General features: G+C 33.1%; 1 protein-coding gene and 1 long non-coding RNA gene across 4 annotated transcripts; one reads left to right on the top strand and one right to left on the bottom strand.

Moving 5' to 3' along the window:
- The first annotated feature begins 896 nt into the window (after window positions 1-896).
- LOC133300593 (uncharacterized) lies at window positions 897-3,770 on the top strand. Its single transcript, XR_009750074.1, has 4 exons — window positions 897-1,232; window positions 1,318-1,391; window positions 2,990-3,074; window positions 3,558-3,770. It is a non-coding gene; the product is annotated as an uncharacterized LOC133300593 (long non-coding RNA).
- Window positions 3,771-5,268: 1,498 nt separating this feature from the next.
- On the bottom strand, window positions 5,269-9,787 carry LOC133300594 (protein BPS1, chloroplastic-like). Of its 3 annotated transcripts, none has more exons than XM_061500167.1 (3): window positions 9,639-9,787; window positions 7,162-8,273; window positions 5,269-6,287 (listed from the first exon to the last, which is right to left on the bottom strand). In XM_061500167.1, the coding sequence occupies exon 2, from the start codon at window positions 8,259-8,261 to the stop codon at window positions 7,203-7,205; it is 1,059 nt and encodes a 352-aa protein (XP_061356151.1). In that variant the 5' UTR covers window positions 8,262-8,273; window positions 9,639-9,787; the 3' UTR covers window positions 5,269-6,287; window positions 7,162-7,202. The 3 variants fall into 3 exon arrangements, with proteins under 3 accessions (XP_061356151.1, XP_061356150.1, XP_061356149.1); XM_061500166.1 differs by having other exon boundaries at window positions 5,270-6,292; XM_061500165.1 differs by lacking the exon at window positions 5,269-6,287 and having other exon boundaries at window positions 6,700-8,273.
- Between the last annotated feature and the right edge of the window lie 9,078 nt (window positions 9,788-18,865).

The following is an 18,865-nucleotide window of genomic DNA, read 5'->3' as shown; positions in this document are numbered from 1 at the left end:
TTAAGAAGGACCTGAAGTTTGTTGTTGCACCTTCTAAGGTTCTTGCTCGAGATGAAAAACAGCTTCGAAATAGAGTTATTCCCATGATCAAGATCCAATGGGAAGGATTGACACAAGCGGATGCCACATGGGAGCGGGAGGATGATATTCTCCGGCAATATCCCGATTTTGATATCAGGTATGATCTGATTTTGAGGACAAAATCTTTTAAAAGGTGTGGTGAATATAATAACCCTAATTATATGACTTTTAAATTAGAGGGTTATAATGATGACCTTATAGTCATAAATGGAATGAGCATAAAATTATAAGAATTTTGATACCCATATTGAGGTATTATGCACAGATGAATTTTCATTTGTTAAATTTGACTGCTGACGTAATAACAGTTAGTAGAATAGCTCCAAGTTAGCAAATTATAGTTAGAGAGCTAATCTAATGATATAAACATCATGAATGAGGTTAGGATATGATTTGGTGAAGATTGATACCCATATTGGGGTATTTTTGAAAAGTCACTTCTGCCGGGTATTTTGTACTGCTGTAGCAGCATCCGATAGAATCCCGGAACAGGAAAAAGATAAGAAAATAGAAATAAAGACCAATATATGCCTAACAAGTCATAATTAGACCAAAAATGTTAAAGTTAAGAAGATTATGAAATCCGGGTACAGTTAAAAACACCGGTAAAGACTACAGTGCAATTAAACAACTGTTAGTGGATCTGTGACCTACTAATCAAATTTTTAAGTTATGAACATGATAATTAGACAAAATTAATGTTAAGTACTTAAAGTTAGGGTCTTGAGAGTTTTCGGGTAAAAATTTGACGACAGATCAGTTAAAAATTACACCGGGTCTCACTAAAGGACGAATATCACTTAAGTGACATGGCACCCCTCATTAGGGCACCCTCCTCTCCTTCCCTTCCATTTCTGATCAGCAGCCCCTTCACCTCCTTCTCTCTCTAAGTTTCAAATTTTGAAAACTCTCTCACTTCTCTCTAAGATTTCTTCACCTAAATCTCTCTAAACCACCAAACTTCCTTCACAAAGATTGTTCCCCTCACTCTCCTCTTCACAACCATACCATTTTCATGGTGTGAATCAAAAATTTCGTGTCCCTTATCATCCCAAACAGCCATGGTTTTGTGGAGAGCAAAGGCTATGGAGTTGTGTTCTTGAGCTCTCTTGAAGAATCACACTTGCTTGCTTGTTTCCTTTGATTTTTGGGTAAGTGTTCTTAAATTTTTTTCATGAAAAATATCATCTTTTCTTCTTATGTTCTTGAGCCTAACTCATGAGCATGTTCATGAAGGTGTGTGCTTGCCTAAAGGTGTGTTCTTGGTGGAAAAAGGTGGAGACTTGAGCTAAAGGAGAAACCTTGAAGATGTAAGCTCCCACTTGGGAAATATGAACCAAAAAGCCTCCCTTTTTCTTGTTGAGTGCCTTGGTTTTGATATGTTCATGAGGAGAATGTTGTTTAAAATTTCGTAATGTCATGGTTTGATGATGATTCTTAAGTGTGTGTGTGTTTGGAACCATGGAATGATGGATTGGATGACTAAAGGTGCCACCTTTGGACCTTTGAGTGATGTTCATGTAAAAAGATGACTATGAACTCAAAAATGGACCATGAACATTTCAGCCATATCATGTAAGGATAGGGTTTGATGACAAAAAAATGTTATTAAGTTGTTAAGTGTGGAAAAATGATTAGAAAGATTAACTAGGTGGGTTAACTCTAAGTAAAACTCTCTAATCATGATTAATAATGGCTAAAAATCCTAATTAATATAGCTAATCAAATCTGCCCCATAAAGTACATAAGGGTTTAGTTGTGTTAAAATTAAGGAGATGATGAATTAGGTGATTAATTAAGGGTAGAGATTAATTAACAAAAGTAATCAAGGATTTAACTCTAAAATTGGACTAAAGTAAGGTTTAGGTACACTAATTAAATAATTAGTAAAATTTAAGTATCATGACATAATGGGACTAAGGATATTTCATAATGCGACTTAATAATAGAAAAATCCAAGAATTAATGTGAATTAGGATTTATAATCAAAAGTAATTAAGGTTTGTTAAGTAAACACATTTAAGGCTAAGTAACCAGTTTTTAGGCAAAATTGGGGAGAGCATATCTTCCTCCACAGAGATCATATAGGGATGTGCCTTATATCAAATTGACTATTGAGATGTTATCTACGTGGTGTCAAAATTTGGTATCAATTGAAGATATATTCCATTCTGTATGTTCGTTTGAGTGAGGACTGCACAGGGAGGCATGTGCAGGGGCGCTGTACATGGCTGACACTTCCATGAATTTTTTCTCCCTCAATTATTACTCAAATTAGGCTCATAATATGTCTAATTAAAGATAAATGTGTCTATTTGTCTAAATAAAAATTTTAGAGCAAATTATTTAGTATAATTTTCATAATCGCAGAAATGGTAAAGGATGTTTAGGGCCCTATTCGGAGTTGGCAAACAACTTTGTTTGTCCAACTTCAAATGGTGATAACCGGAGCTAGGAAACTTCAAATGAGGCATATGATACCTTTTTGGAAAGGTAATTGAGTCTAGATTAACATACTAAAAGATGAGAATTTTATAACAAGTGAGTCACGCCCAGTAACTAGAAAACAGAAGCATGTACAGTTATGGAAAAACCGTAAAAGTGATATTTAAGCTAAGTGGGCTTATGGGAACCCTTAGTAACTTATAATAATCATAAATATGACTTGGATGAGTTGAAAATAATCTAAGTGAGCCTTGCATGTGATTCTAAGCTATGTAAGTAATTGAAGATTAAAGTGGCTTGTAATAATGCACTAAAATATGTAATAAGTTATAATTGGTCTAGGCTTGTAATGGGCATATTATTGGCATATGAGTATGAAAAGTGGAATCATTAAATGATTAAGTCGTGGATATGACTTGATTAATTAATATGTAATTAATGATGTGAATGGTTCCTACTCTAGGTGTGCCTAGAGAACCGTGCACTTGAGGATTTTGTTGGAGCATACGTATTATATTGGAGTGTGGGCTTGTGCTAAGCTCCCTAAGGTAAGCTCCTAGTTCTAGTTGACTCCTCTCTCTTGTGGCCCCACCATGATGGTGGGCATTATGGCTATATTGTATGAAAGTATATGGTATGATGTATATGTGCATTCATTCACATTCATATAGATGTTATATGATCTTGATGTTATGATGATGCACTGATGATATATGTTATGAGGATCCTGGCCAGTGATCATGGTATGTAGGCTGCCTATGACTTGACTCTGGGAGCTATTTCATACTGAGGTTGTGTTGACTGTCTATGGCTTGACCCTGGAAGTCACACATGTGTAACCGTCTATGGCTTTGACCCTAGGGTTACACAAGGATGATATGATGATGCTATGTTTATGCTGTATGTCTGTATTATATGCTTTATATCTGACTTGTTATGCAGGAAGTGGGCTCAGGGGTTAGAGGATCCTCTATGAACCTTGAGCTTACTGAGATGTTGTTATCTTACCCCGTTTGGGAACATCATTTCAGGTACCCAGAGTAGTGGTGATGCTTCTAGGGGCAAGGCCCCCGCATTGGAGTAGTTGATGATGCAGCTGATGATTTTATATTATGTTTAGATTTGATGTTGGCATGTAGACTTGTTAACATGCTTAATTATTTTATGGAGATTATTGTATGTATTTATTTAGGCTCATGATAGTATTCTTAGAGCCATGGATTATTTACTGATACTTTTATACTTCGAATTAATATAGACTTGATGCATGTATTCAGTTAATTTGGGCATGGAGCCTTATTAGTTGTATTGACCCATTAAGGGGATTGCAGTCCGTGTGGGACTTGCAAGCTATCTGTTTAAATTGTTGTATTAATTAGGTTATCTGTATGTGTAGAATCATGTTTCTAGTTATCCGAAATACAACTGTTATGCTGTCCGTGAGACTCCGTCAGGAATGACACTTGATGTCATATCTTGATGGTCAATGGCCACTAATACTGGCTCATGGGATTAATTAGTAGATGTATATTTAGATTTACGCTTTCGCAGTATCTGACGTGAACGTTTTTAGAAATGTTTTTATGAAATGTTTTGGAAAAAGTTTACTCGTATTTTTATAAGATGCTTTATTCCTTTTCAAATAAAGTCTTCCGCTGTGAATGTTAAATATCATGTATGTTAACAACCGGAGTACTACGGGGTGTTACAACTATGACCTACGGAAATGGTCAAGTCAATTTGTTCGGTATTAGACCAATCTACAACTACAAGTTTTATTATATAAAAGATCATGTCCCAAAAAATTTACAATATAATAGCACTTGGTTACCAGATTTTTCAGCCTCTCTCTCTCTCTCGCACCCATTTTGGAATATGAAATGAAGAACGTCAATTGCTTCATTACTGATCAAAAAAAATAATTGTTTATGAATACTAATCAAAGAAATCAAAGAATTTAGACCATTTATATTAGTCAATTAAATGGAAAATCAGAACCATCATTCTTAAATTTGAGTAAACTTTGTATGCTTCGTAGATATTACATTACCCTATACAATTCGATTTAATGCAACTGGGAGTTGATTTTGGTCTCATGTTTGTTTTCTAGTCATAGTCAGTCTTCGTTCGTTTCTTTACCTATTGTTTTATTTTTTTCCCTTTCATTTCGGTTACAAAGTTGACCATTGAATTTGAAAACGAGTATGAATAGAAACTTCCTTGATGGTGGCTCAAGGTCTTGGCTATTGGATACAAAACCCATGGCTAATTTTACGGTAACAGGTCATATATAAATATTACGAGAATCATCCATTTACAAATTTTTTTTACAAATTACACTAAGTATGACCGTATTCTTGACCATTGAAGTATGATCGATCATACTTAATGTAATTTGTAAGAGCTTGTAAACAAAAAGTTTGTAAATATTACTTTCCCCTAAATATTATGATAAACTCTCATTTAGATTTATATAGTTCTTATTGAAACTTTTAGCATTAATAATAATAAATTAGGATAACCTGTTTTCTTCTTAAACTTCTTTATAATGCGTACAAGTTTGGTTCAATTTGAAAGTTAAAAACTGATCCAATGCGATTGAGTTTTTATATTTTCAATATATATATATATATATATATATATATATATATATGATTTCATTTATGAAATTACTAGATAATTTAAACTTATATATTATTTTCTTCTTTTAAGAAGGAGGAACTTAAGATTTTATAAATAGTATAGAGAATACAAATATGCACTATTGACTAATACTCATGAATCTTTGATAAAACAATTATATATTTTATGTTTGTTCATTTGGAAGTGTCTCTTTGTAGTTCATGGTTTTTTTTAACTCATTTATTCTTTATGTTTTTTCTTTTTAAATATATCTTCTTAATTGTGGAGGACTAAAAAGAAATTAAAACAGAAGTTGAAACAGGAACATCTAAAACATTAGCCATATCTTCCATGTAAAGGTGTAGACTCTCCGGTAGTAGTTGATAAAGTTGGTTCCCCTCGTTGACAAGCCAATCAGCACAAGTGTGAATTATTGCCATCAAATGTGATTTTTTTAATATCATCACCATGAATGGTGAACATAGAGATTTACTTGCCATCATGTCCTTCAAATTGTCAATCTTCATAGCTGTTGTAACTGGCCGATGGCCATTCCTTTGGGATTCTTCATAGCCAAGTATCGTTCTGCTGCCATCTCCAACATTGCTCACAAAATTTTAACTGTTCTCTACTCTATACGCTTGTCATGCATAGAGATAATGAGTGGTGCCTGTTTATGTTTGTTAAGCTTCCACTAGCACGTTGTTTTGTTCTGGATTTTCTAGCTTGTTCTTTGAGTTTGAAGCCTTTCTTTTAATGGTGTAAAAAGGGAAAGAAAAACAGGGCTTAAGTAGGAGAAAAAAGAAAGAGGGCATGGTAGGTACCTCAGTCTCCATTTTGCCACCCACAAATGTCATCATCCTTCCTCAAAAAACTTGGTCTCTGATCTCTTCAACAGACCTCGCAAAGCTCTCTCACCTCACCTCAGAGTTGATATAGATAGGCATATAGCAATTGTGTATTCCATCAAAAATTCACTTCTCAGTTTTCAGATCTCGACCACAACTCAGTTTGCACAGATCTCAATAGCAAGGAATGCAAGCCCAAATTATTATTCCAAATTGGCACTCATTGAGTGACTCTGAGCTGAGGTGTCACGAGATCAGAAGGTGTGGCACTTGGACACAAAGGATTTGCAGCTGTTCTGTGAGTTTTACAATATCAGACCATAAAAACATTTCATGCATCATGCTAAGTAATATCATAGTCGATCAAAACCGCTAAGAGACATATTGTATGATAGATATACCCCATCATAAGATACTGACAAGTGACATCTAGGTTAAGGACAAATAAAGGTGGACGGACATGAACAAATACCAAGAGAGGGAGTTAAAAAAAAGGCGCTTGAACCACACCTAAAAACAGCAACCTGTATGTTACCATGTAGATATAGCCCACCAACTGGTAAATTCCATGTTCAAGAACAGAGTCAAATACTCCTCATAAATGAAGCTGAGAGTTCATATGCATCCTTAATTTTTTTTTTTTTGTCTTTTAATCGTTCAAATAAATTTAATCAAATTTTGAAAGTAAACTAATAGCTGCAGATTATATTCCATGCAAAAAAAAAAAAAAAAAAAAACTGTCAATTTTCCTAATATAATCTTTTTACCAAGTTCCAGTGCAAAAGCCTTTCCAGATCCAGATGAAAAGACAAGTCCAGAATCAACAACCAACAACTGAAGTTTTATTCCCCCCACAAAAAAAAAAAAACAGCAACCACGTTTAAAGTCTCAAGAGAGAAAATTCCCACCTAAAATGAGAAAGAGACCCAGAGATTTCATGAACTAATGAATACAATGAATTCCAAGGTCGCAAATTAACAAACTTCTGTAAGCACAAACAACTTTGTTATATATATTTTATCGTTCAACATTACACAGCACATCACAGATATACATTTCAGCACAATAATACAATTATATAACCTATTACTCATGCTAACTTGAATACAATAAGCCAAACAAGATTGAATACCATCATCAATCATAAAAAAAGAAAACCCAATACCTATATCCATCTGTATATACCAGAGTTAGGCTGCAACATATTCAATTGACTACTTCTGCATCTGTATTACCCCACAAGATGCGGTCATTGACAGTTGCACCTGACCTCAGACTAGATAGCAAGGTGTCACGACCAGCCAAGACCACTTGGAAAAAGCCATCCACTTCCTTTGTAAGAAGATCTAATCCTTGTGAAAGCTTCTCTGTAGCTCTGCCTAATTCCACAACAATCTTCACATGTGATTCTGTCTCAATAGTATCTACAACATCCTGGATAATAGGATATAATTCCTTCACAGAGGAATCAACCACTTCCAACTCATTCAATACAATAAATCTCCCACTTGAAAATCTAACTCTAATTTCCTCATTTACAAGATCCTGCAAATTTTTAAAAGCTGGAGCCCAAGAATAAATGTCAGCTACATCCAAATCTAACAAATTCTTCGTAGAGCCTGAAAAAGCCGCAGCAAACACACTGCATACAAATACAGTCTGCACCTTTACTCCATACATAGCTTGCATCAAAACCTTCCCTTTGGCTGACTTTTTAACCTTTGGAAGATCAAGTGATCCCACAAGATTATCCAAAATGCTGCCACATTTCTCAATCCTATGGTTTTTAGAACCAATATGCTTTCTCCAACCATCAAGTGAAGAACAGGCGCGAACAAACTGCTTTGAAGAGGCAGAGTCTAAATTGTGCAATGCACACTTCAGTAAAAGATAACCCTGGTTCATGCGTGATAACTCAGAGCTAAATGCAATACATATATCCAGCAACTTGACACTAATGTCCAAGTATACATCTATCCATTTTTCATCCCAATCCTGCACAGGTAGCTCGAGATCAGTTATGAGGGTTTTAATGTCATTATGACTCTCACATAGTGTCTGCATAGCCAAAGTCATCCAAGACAAGCATAGGATCTCATCCTTGCTTTGGGGAATAAGCTTTTTCAGCCTCTCTTCCAAAGTTGCTTCGAAAGCACGTAATACTGCCAGCATTTGTGGAGACAACTTAGTGCCTTTGGGTGATATCATCCGGAAAGGATTTCCAAAAGGGAAGAATGATCGCTGGGGATCCTGTGGACGACTCATTTAGATGTATTTCTGTAATATGAAAGACTAGAAAGTAAGATACAACATTGCTGAATTATGAAGACCATACAAATTCAATCATCAGTCACACAAGAAGCACTTTGTATCAAATGAAAATATATGATAGGAAAAAAAGACCTCAGCATATAACAAATTACGTTTTACTTGTGCACTAAGTTTCAGAACAACTATGCCTGAATAGCATGTTCCAAAGTATTTCTAAAAAAGAGAAGGAAGAAGGAAAATATGAAATTCTGATAATACTAACATAGCCAATGTCAAATAACTAGCCTCCATTAGCCACTCCAAACACCATTTCCGCTCCTTTCCTATCTAATTATTCCATTATTATGATAAACATTTAGTCTATATCTGAATATCTAATGATGGGTGGAAAGGAATGAAAAGGGATGAGATGGAAGTCATGGAACAGAACAAGATAGAGCAGAATATAATTACTTCACCATTGATTGCGAAGTGGACGGAATGGTAAATAAATCAGCAAACAATAAGTTAATCCCATCACATATCCTTCATATAGGGTGGAAGAAATATAGATGTTTATATTCCATTCCACCTATTTAAACAATCCAAATAATGGCAACTAATGTCATTCCATTCATCCCTTTCCATCAATACACACATAGACTTAGTTCTCTTTCTAAATCCAAGCTGCAACAATCTATAAGATAATTTTGACCAACTAATCCTACATAACCTTCGTGTTGACAGTAAGTTAAGGCAAAGTCAAAAGTATCCAAAATTAAAGAAACAGAAATTCCAAAATCAGAAATTTTCACTTCATCTCCTTTCTTCATCTTCTTGAAAACCCATAAGGGAATCAGAAATGAATAGCCAACTAGCTGAACTTTCCCTACAAAAGTACATTAAAAGAAGAAAAAAAATAGGGAAAACAAAAAAAACAAGTCCCACCAAAATTCTTCTTCCTTCAGCCTTCCATTATCATACAACCCTTCTTACAATTAACCCCACACAAAAAAAAAAAAAAACAAATAATATCTACTCATCACAACCTCATCCTACCTAGACCCTCTCAACAGCCAAATTCAAACAGTAAATAGTTATACAAATAGGCTTCAAGGTAAAATCATTTCCATTTTCCAACAAATCTATAAAAAAAAATCAGGAAAAAAAAATCGTCTAAACCACATCAAATACGTTAGATCGTAGAGCTAGAAAACCAATCAAGGCAAAAATCTTCACAGACTTTCAGAAATTTTACTAAAAGACAACACAAATTGAGGGATAAAAGAGGAAATTCTATTTGTAGAGATTTTCTGGAAAATGAAAAAAAAAATCAAAACTTTTTGTTGAGAAATCGAAGGGGAGAGAAAATCAAAGAGTGAAAGAACGCACCTCGAAGAAATCGGATCGTAAAAAGTCGATTAGGTTTTGCGCGTTTGTTTTATTTTGTTTTGCCTCTCTTTGATAGAATTAGGTCGTGTATTTGTGTTTTTGTTAGCAGCAGAGGTAGATGCTGATAAAGCTACCAAGGTTGGCCTCAGATTCTGTCGACCTATGAAACGTGGCATGATATTGTTGGTGCGTTTCTTATCCCTTTTTATTTTCATTTTTATAATTTTCGTGTTCGTCAAAATTCCAAACATGTTGTGGAGAAAATCCCCGAAACCATTTGAACGTAAAATAGAACGTTTGGTAGAGGACAATTTTTTTTTACCTGGGAATCTTAATTTTCAAAAATATGATAAAAATATTTAGTTTACGATAATATCTGAAAATTAAAAAATTTAGAAAAATTCAATTTCTTGAGAATACTGGAGAATACCGGCTATCAAACGGCTTGTAAATGTTTTCTATTTGGGTTTTATTAATCTTATGTTAATGTAGATAAGTTATCTCATGTCATAGAGATAAATTTGTGGGTTCCACCATCTGAAAAATAAAAATAAAAGAAAATAAAAAAGAGACACAGTTATCGATGAGTGTGTAGAAGATAATATTATCACACGTAGCACAAAAAGTAACTTTTCCCTTCTATTTTTAGTTGCACATTTTAACTTGTGTGAAAAAATCTATACACTATTATATATTATATATTGGAAATATTATATTTATAAAAAAAAATTATAAACTCTTACCAACTATACTAAGTATGACCAGTGATACTTCAATCAAGAGTGCAAGATTAATTGTATTTAATATAATTTGTAAGAAAAAATTGCAAATAGATCATTCCCCATATTATGTAAACAAAATTACATTTAATTTTGTAATTTATTGTTACATTATTAATGAATTTAATGTTTTATATAAATATTAACGTAATTAAATTTATTGATTGATGTATTATTAAAAAGTTATGATTCAATATATATTTCCAAAATAAATTATATTTCAATATAAGAATATTTACATTGACGATATATTCAAAATAAATTCGTTAATTATTTGTACTACGGATTAAAACTAAATTCTAAAAAAATAGTATAAGATAATTGCATTTCATGTAATCTATTTCAATACGAAAAAAATATATGTCATTTTAAATAACGTAATTTTGTGTTACTTTAAATAAAATTATATTATTTTAGTGGATTTTGTTATTTTCTGCTTTTTATTAAATTAGGAAAAAAAAAGTAAATGAAAAAAAATGTAAAAACACAATAAAATAATATAATTTTATTAAAAATAACATAACCTTGTATTATTTAAAATAATAAATATTTTTTCTTTTTAATATTTATAGTAAAAAGGAAAAATAATTCTTACATACATGAAAGTAAGACAATAAACTTAGATGTAGGTTATACTTACAACCTTTTTTTTTACAATCTCTCACAGCCATATCTTAACACCGTTGATTTTTGTCAATCAACGGTTATGATTTTCGCAAATTAAACTTATTAATTAATTATTAATTCATAATAAATGATAACCGTTGATTGTCGAAAATAAACGGTGTTAAGATAAGGTTGTAAAAAAAATATTGTAAGTATAACTTTCCTCGTAAACTTATATGCTTACCAAAAAAAGAAGACAATAAACTTAGGGAATATTATACTTACAACTTTTTTTTTACAACCTCTTACAACCATATCTTAACACCGTTAATTTTCGTCAATCAACAGTTATGATTTTCGTAAATTAAACTCATTAATTAATTATCAATTCTCAATAAATGATAACCGTTGATTGGCTGAATTCAACGGTGTTAAGATATGGTTGTAAGAGATTATAAAAAAAAATTATAAGTATAACCATCCTCATAAACTTATATAGCGTTTTTTTATTTATTTTTTATTTTGGTAAATGCATTTTTTTATGGATTTTATTAATCTCATGTCAAAGGAGATAAATTATCTCATGTTATATAAATAAATTTGTGAGCTATACCACCTGAAAAAAAAAGATGACACAGTTAACGAATGGTGTGTAGAAAGAAAAACTTATTTAATGTAGCATGGGATTTTTTCCTTCTTTGATTTTAAGTTAGGGTTAGCTTTTTCAGCAATTACTGTAAATAAGTTATCTGTAGCAAGTCCAATACGACATTATTTTGGGTAGAAATCATAGTATTTTTATAATTTTAATTTATTTCAGGGTTATTATAGTCTTTATAATTATAATTTTTTAATATTTCAATCTCATTTATATTGAGAGTAAATACAGATAATTTGTCTATAATAACTGTAAACATATTTTTCTGTTAAAATTATCATAATTTTTTCTCAGAATATAAGCAGACGAAAATTAAATTTCAGTGCATAGAACTAGAAACTTTTCTTTTGAAAAACATTTATTAATTTAGAGATACGTCATTTTTTCGCTTTTATTTGTAACCACGTATATTATTTTTAATTATTCATTTAAAAAAAAGACTGTCGGCAGCAGCGAGCGTTGAAACGCGGCGCGAGCTATGCATTATGATTAATCTCAACGGGATGTTAATGGAACGGTTCATAATTCAGGAAGTTAATCGAACGGTTCATATTGATTGACAGCTCCACACGCGTCCTGAAAAAAGTATAATGAAACGACAAGGACTCCGCAAAAAACCGTTGAAGGAACGTTAGTAAGTGGGCCCCCTCCATACAACATGAACTGGCCCAGGCCCAGGCCCATCACTTCTTTCCTACATTCTTTTTCAGTGTTTGGGCTATGACATAACGTGGTGTTTGGTTGGGAGTTTTTCTGTCGATATCTATATTTCTGAAGTATAGCTTTTAAGAAACACCATGTTTGTTTCAACGTATTTTCACCAAAAACTCATCTATCCAATTTGTCTGGATTTATGAGAAACATAGATATCCGCACTGTTTAGAAACCCAATTTGAAGGTAAGATTTTTTGGAAAATCGGTTATCTGACTTTTAATGCACTGTTGATTTCATAAAGTTACCTCATTTCCTCAGTAAAGTTTTTCCCCACCAAACAACTTTTTTTTTACATTTTTCTACCTATCTCATTTTATCTATCTTTTCAATCATTTCTCTATTTATTACATTTCTCTACTATTCCAAAAAAATTTCCTAAACCAAACGTGCTCTGAGGCACATCACCCTTTCATTCTTGGTTATCCCACACGCTGCCTTTAGATTACACTATCTTAAATTTAGCTGTAGGGTATTTTTTGTTTTTTTAAATGGATGATATCATATCTTAGTTAATATCATCATATTATATAGGAGAATCATAATTATATAACGGTGAATTAATTGTGATAATTTTGTAACTACTTAATTATCTCAATACTTATTTAAATAAATTAAAACCAGAACTCAAGGTAAATCAAAAAATTATATTGTTCACATTTTAAATCCAAAAAATTCCTGTGTGAGAAGACATGACAAATTATAATATATAAAATTATTAATGTAACTTTAATTTAATAACTTAAATTTGTGGTTTAAATTGATATTTACATTAACCATGTATAACAATGTTGGTAAATGATTATGCACGATGAGGTAATGGTGTACGATGGGCGATCTTAGTTACTTTCACAAGAAGATAATTACGTACATGAAACCTATGATCTCTAGCTAATAATATGACAATACTAACAAACAACAAAAATTCTCTTCTGATCAACTCACCGTACATTCGTATGCTCAACAACCTTTAGTAAGTTTGGGTCATTTTTGTACTAAATTGACTGTCGTTTAAAAACATAAATATTTTCCTTTTTTTTCTACAAGTAGTTCTATTTTTTTTTGTAATTAAGGTGGTGTTTGGTTGGGAGCTTTTTAGAGGATATCTATGTTTCTCAAGTATGGCTTTTAGAAATACCATATTTGTTTCAACGTTTTTCACCAAAAATCCATCTATCCAATTTGTCTGGATTTATGAGAAAAATAGATATCCGCACTGTTTAGAAACCCAATTTGAAGGTGGGATTTTTCGAAAAATCGGTTATCTGGCTTTTAATGCACTGTTGATTTCATGAAGTTACCTAATTTTTTCAGTAAAGTTTTTCTCCACCAAACAACTTTTTTTTATATTTTTCTACCTATCTCACTTTATCTATCTTTTCAATCATTTCTCTATCTATCTCATTTCCCTACTATTCTAAAAAAAATTCCTGAACCAAACACGCCTTAAGTTCCATATGATATATAGTTTTATTTTTAAGATAATAGTCGTACAGTTGTACATCCTTTTTTGGGGAATGCTGTCCCTAATGTTTCCGTGAAACAATGATCATTGACCTAAGTCATCTTTGTCCACAAACATACATGATCCCTTACCAAACGGGGTATTTTTCAAATAATCCTTGTTCGTGTTTTTAAGGTTTGTCTCCTTCTGTACCCTTAAGCAAAGATGTGGCATATGAGAGAAGAAAAAAAGTACCTTAATTTGCAACGTGGTATGGCTTGAAAGATAAGCAAACCTTAAAAGCTGGCGTTGAACTGAATTAGGTATTGAGCACCAACCTTTTTTTTCACATAAAAAGATCAATTATAACATCACAAGAAAAACTATTAAGAAAGCCATGCATCCCTTTTCACTAATATGTCAAGAAGTAACTACACGTCATGCTATATCTTCTCAACAAAAATTTATTAATGATGATGTTGATGTTGACTGAATGCAGTTAGAATAGCAGTTTCTTTTCTTCAATTTTTTTTTAGAGTAAACATCATTTTTAGTCCCTGTCAATATTTACGAAGTCCTTTTCAGTCCCTAGCAATAAAAAAGGACCAAATTGGTCCCTGAAAGTACAAGAAAAGGGCCACTCTACATATTTGGGAGTTGACATAAGGACTAACATGACCCTTTTTTTGTAATTTCAGGGACCAATTTGGTCCTTTTTTATTGCCAGGGACTAAAAAGGACTTCGTAGATATTAACAGGGACTAAAAATGGTGTTTACTCTTTTTTTAAATACATTCTTTTCTTCAACTTGAACACGTTGCTTTGTACTCGATTGTGTTTGATTGCAAGAAACTTTATAAAATTTGATTTAAATACAGAGAACACTTCGCCATTTCCACTATTCCACAGTGCCAATGAATATGTTGGAAGAGTGACGAAAGTGTCACTTTTTATCAAAAAATTTATTCAAAGATCACATAAATAGTATTTTTTATCAGGCACATGTTATAATTCGTTATTATTAGTAGTGAATTTTGTGATCAATAATTTTATGACACGTGATTATTTTGCAGACCAAATTCGCTATCACTAGTAGCGAATTATGATACGTCATTTTTCTGCGAAAGTGTGTCACGTGTCATAAAATTATTGGCAAACGTAATTCGCTACCAGTTGTAACAAATTGCGTCTATGTGGCAATCTAGTAAAAATTATTGTTCGTATGGTATTTGAAAAAAAAATTTGCTAAAAATTGACATTTTGATCAATATTTCAAATATATCTTCCACTTATGAATCTGATAAAAAGAAGTTTAACACAAAAAGAAAAAAAAAAAGTTCAACTTCATTGTTTAATATTCGTAAAACTTAAACATTTAAAAAATCCTTAAAGGCAATGTCCAGCATATTAATACTCAACCAGTAAAATAATAATTCTCGTCCCTCAACTAGTTTTATTTTTGTTCAACTATTATTTTTTTTCATTTCTTTCCATATTTTTTTTTTTTTTTGGTAAGCCTTTCCATATTTTTTTTTATTAACAATAAATTCAACCCAGTTTTTTTATTAAGAAAAATCACAGGGGAACTCAGTACACTGTCAATTACGCGTTTATGCTCACATAAAATGTAATGTTAGTAAGTTCGATTAATATTCATAAAAAAAATATAATAGTTAGGATAGGTTTGATGAGTTCTAAAAAATTAGGATATGAATAAATAAAAAGATTGAGACAAAAACCAAAACTTAATGTAAAATTAAGGGATAAAAGTATATTTTTAGTTTTTTTTTAGCAAATTGTTACTAAGTATTATTTAGATTTTTAGTTTAAGAAATTATAATTCAACATATATATTTGTAACTTAAGTTTAATTTTGTTACATTAAAATGTGTCAAGAATTATACACTGTTATTTAATGATATATTACTACATTTTTTTTGTAAATTGATATATTACTACATTATTGTTATTGAATGATATATTATTATATCTTTATGAAATGTTAACCTCATACATCATTAAATTACATTTAAGAATCTCTCGTGCTTTACTATCAAAAGTCAACATCCATCTTCCTATAAAAAATTTATCTCAAATTTCCATATGATGGTTCTCTTCTTCTTCGCCTTATTTTCAGTAGTTTTCAAATCTAGTTAGCATTTTATTATAACTGAATCTTGGCTATAAATCCCCATTATGGAAACGAAAGAAGATACCGAGGAAAATATTTCAAATCTCTATGTTCCAATTTATCTTCTATTCTTCTTTGATTTTCTCCACGTGATTCCTTTTCGCCACAAATTTCTACTGATATGGACCAGAAGTATAGGCTACAAACTATGCAATACGCATTATAGGATCAAATCCAAAGCAACCCTTAACCAATAAAAAGGTGAATTGAGTCTATAAACAGATCATGCTGCACGCTCTAAATAAAGAAATACATTTATCTTCTCCATACTATTTAAATTTATTTACTCATACATTGAGTTGCGTGTACCTTGTAGTATCCATCTCCAGCAAAACGATCATACTAGCAATATTTTACAAATGTATCTCCAACTCAAAGAATTTTTGAAATGTATAACTAAACTAAGGCAGTCAAAATATATGACGAGATCAGTCCCATCAAAATAGTTAACGTGATTGCATGCTACCACGGATATGGTCATCACTCCCATCATGGTAGTTGATGCGTATTCCAGAGTCGGTGGCCTGCAGCATGAACCCGCCACCTTGGTTGACGGTATTGGAGTGACATGGAGAGGTCCCGCCACATAAAGTGACGAGATTGGTGTGAGCTGAATTCCAACGTGTAGGTCTCGCCAGTGAAGTTGACGAGAATAAAAGAATGTGGCACAAATTTGCTCTCTGAAATGCAAATGTGGTTTCTAATCTGACGGAACTGATCTCCTCATATGTTTTGACTGTCTTAGTTTGGTTATATACATTTCAAAAATGCTTTGAGTTAGAGATACATTTGTAAAATATTGCTAGTATGGTCGTTTTGCCATCCATCCCCTCCTATGCTAGTCAAATCAATAACATGCTATATCTAGACATCATCTCAAGACACCATCTCACACAAAAAGCTAATGAGCTTGAAAATAACAAGCTCCAATACTGAGAAATACAACAATTTGGATCAGGCTCAACCATGTGTAATTTCTTATGGTGTGATCACCTACCTAATTATCTTCTTCTCCTTAATTCTCTCTCCCCTCTAATTTCCCTCACGCTTAGCTTTGTGGGTTGTTACCCAAGCCAATACTGTCAAGCCCAAAAGTGTTATTGAAGACAGTGGGTGATATTATATCACTAATAGATTTGAACCCATGTATAAAGCAGAGGAGGTAGATGATCAGGATTATCACTGTGTAATTAAAAATATTAAAAACAGACTTACTTGTCAGTGGCAGAATGATGAAACAGACAGAATGAAAGGATGAATATATGCAGTATAAGAGGAATTAAATCCGAGCCCACAGAACGTGTCTCCTTAAGACAATTTGCCCCCTCACTGATGCCTAAGGTTGATGGACACTTGTCTCCCAGGATAGAACGGATTTCGTCTGAAGAATGGTGGCACTACCAATCAACAGCCCAAACGAACACAACAAAATGCCAGAGGAAGTCACACCGGAAGATGAACAACAGTATGCAAAACCGGAAGAAGAAAAATTCCGGCAGAGTTTAAGTGCAGAAAAAACTGGATAGATTTTTGAAGGTGTCAGTGTCTATTTATAGACACTGACCGGTCACGATGAACAGTCGCCGGCGGCGAACCGCCGTGTCTGATGGCGGCGAACGGGTGCGACCGGTGACTGTTCCGACGAACAGATACGACCGGTGACCGGTTCAGCGAGCATACACAACCGGTGACTGGTTCACGAAGGGAAAGAACCGGTTCGGTTCAATACTGCTCAAAAACCGGCAGGTAGAAACGTTTTTGGTTGGAGGGAAGCAACGGTAAAAAAATTTTGGACAAAATATTAAAAAATTATTTAATAAAAATTTTTTTTTTTTTTTTATTACACACTATGAACCAAACCGAACCGAGCCGAGCCGAGCCGAGCCGGCCGGACGGACGGAGGCGGCGGCGCGCGCGTGTGTGGTGAACCAATGCTCACCTAGCTCTCCCCCTACATAAAACATGTAGTGACCCAAGGGCCAATCTAAGAGAGGAAAGTGGGAGCATATATACTCTCCCATTTCCTACTAATTGTCCAATGTGGGACTTGTTGAAACCCACACACCTCTTCATCTTCCCTTTTTCTCTTTTCTTTATTAACCCACTTCTTATTCATAACCAATGGATCATTGTACATTAATTCATTCATTAATTCCAACAATCCCCCACATGGATAAGAAGTCAAATCATCGTGACAAAATGCATAAGAGTATAAATGCAAAGTGTAAATTCCTCAACGAGAAACAACTGCATCGAGATAGGTGGAGTTACCTTTGAACCTTCTCTAGTGAAAACCTATCGGATATACTCGGTCAATCGGTGGTCTAGGTCGACTTGAACCGTCAACCTTTAGTGTATACCTAGACAATAGGAGTCACACAATTGCTTCTCTAGCATTGTTGGTCCTTTGTTGCGCCAATTTTGGCCGTGGGACACCTGCCTGGTTCTGCGAGTGTTTTAGAGAATCGGCCTTTAAAAATTCTCATAGAAGCGGCCCTCACTTCACACTCACATAGGTGATTTCTTGTGATGTAAATCACTATACATCATCTGAACACAACAGATTAAGAAATCACTAAAAGCCTTAATGCTTACCCTCATAAATACACTGTCTTGTCTTAGGAATGAGTATGAGTTTAAAAACTCCACAGTGTTTGAACAGTCGACCATCACTTAGTTGTCTCTTTGAACCTAGTTCATGGGATCTCCACTCTTCTAGGTAGAGTTACCGCAATGCTCAACAATTGATAGGCCTTAAACCCATTCCTTTCGACAAATTTTCAACCAACTCTCTAGGAATCCCTTTGGTTAACGGATCCACTATGTTTTCCTTAGAC

This window comes from Gastrolobium bilobum, unplaced genomic scaffold (genome assembly GCF_033153095.1).
Source record: "Gastrolobium bilobum isolate Gb01-03AN ecotype WA unplaced genomic scaffold, APGP_CSIRO_Gbil_v1 utg70234, whole genome shotgun sequence".
Taxonomy (NCBI): Eukaryota; Viridiplantae; Streptophyta; class Magnoliopsida; order Fabales; family Fabaceae; genus Gastrolobium; species Gastrolobium bilobum.
Note: the sequence above shows the minus strand (reverse complement) of the source record. Positions and strands in the feature narration are given on the sequence as shown.

Excerpts from the sequence above, each read along its gene's own strand:
- LOC133300594 (XM_061500167.1), bottom strand. The coding sequence starts at position 8,261 with ATGAGTCGTCCACAGGATCCCCAGCGATCATTCTTCCCTTTTGGAAAT.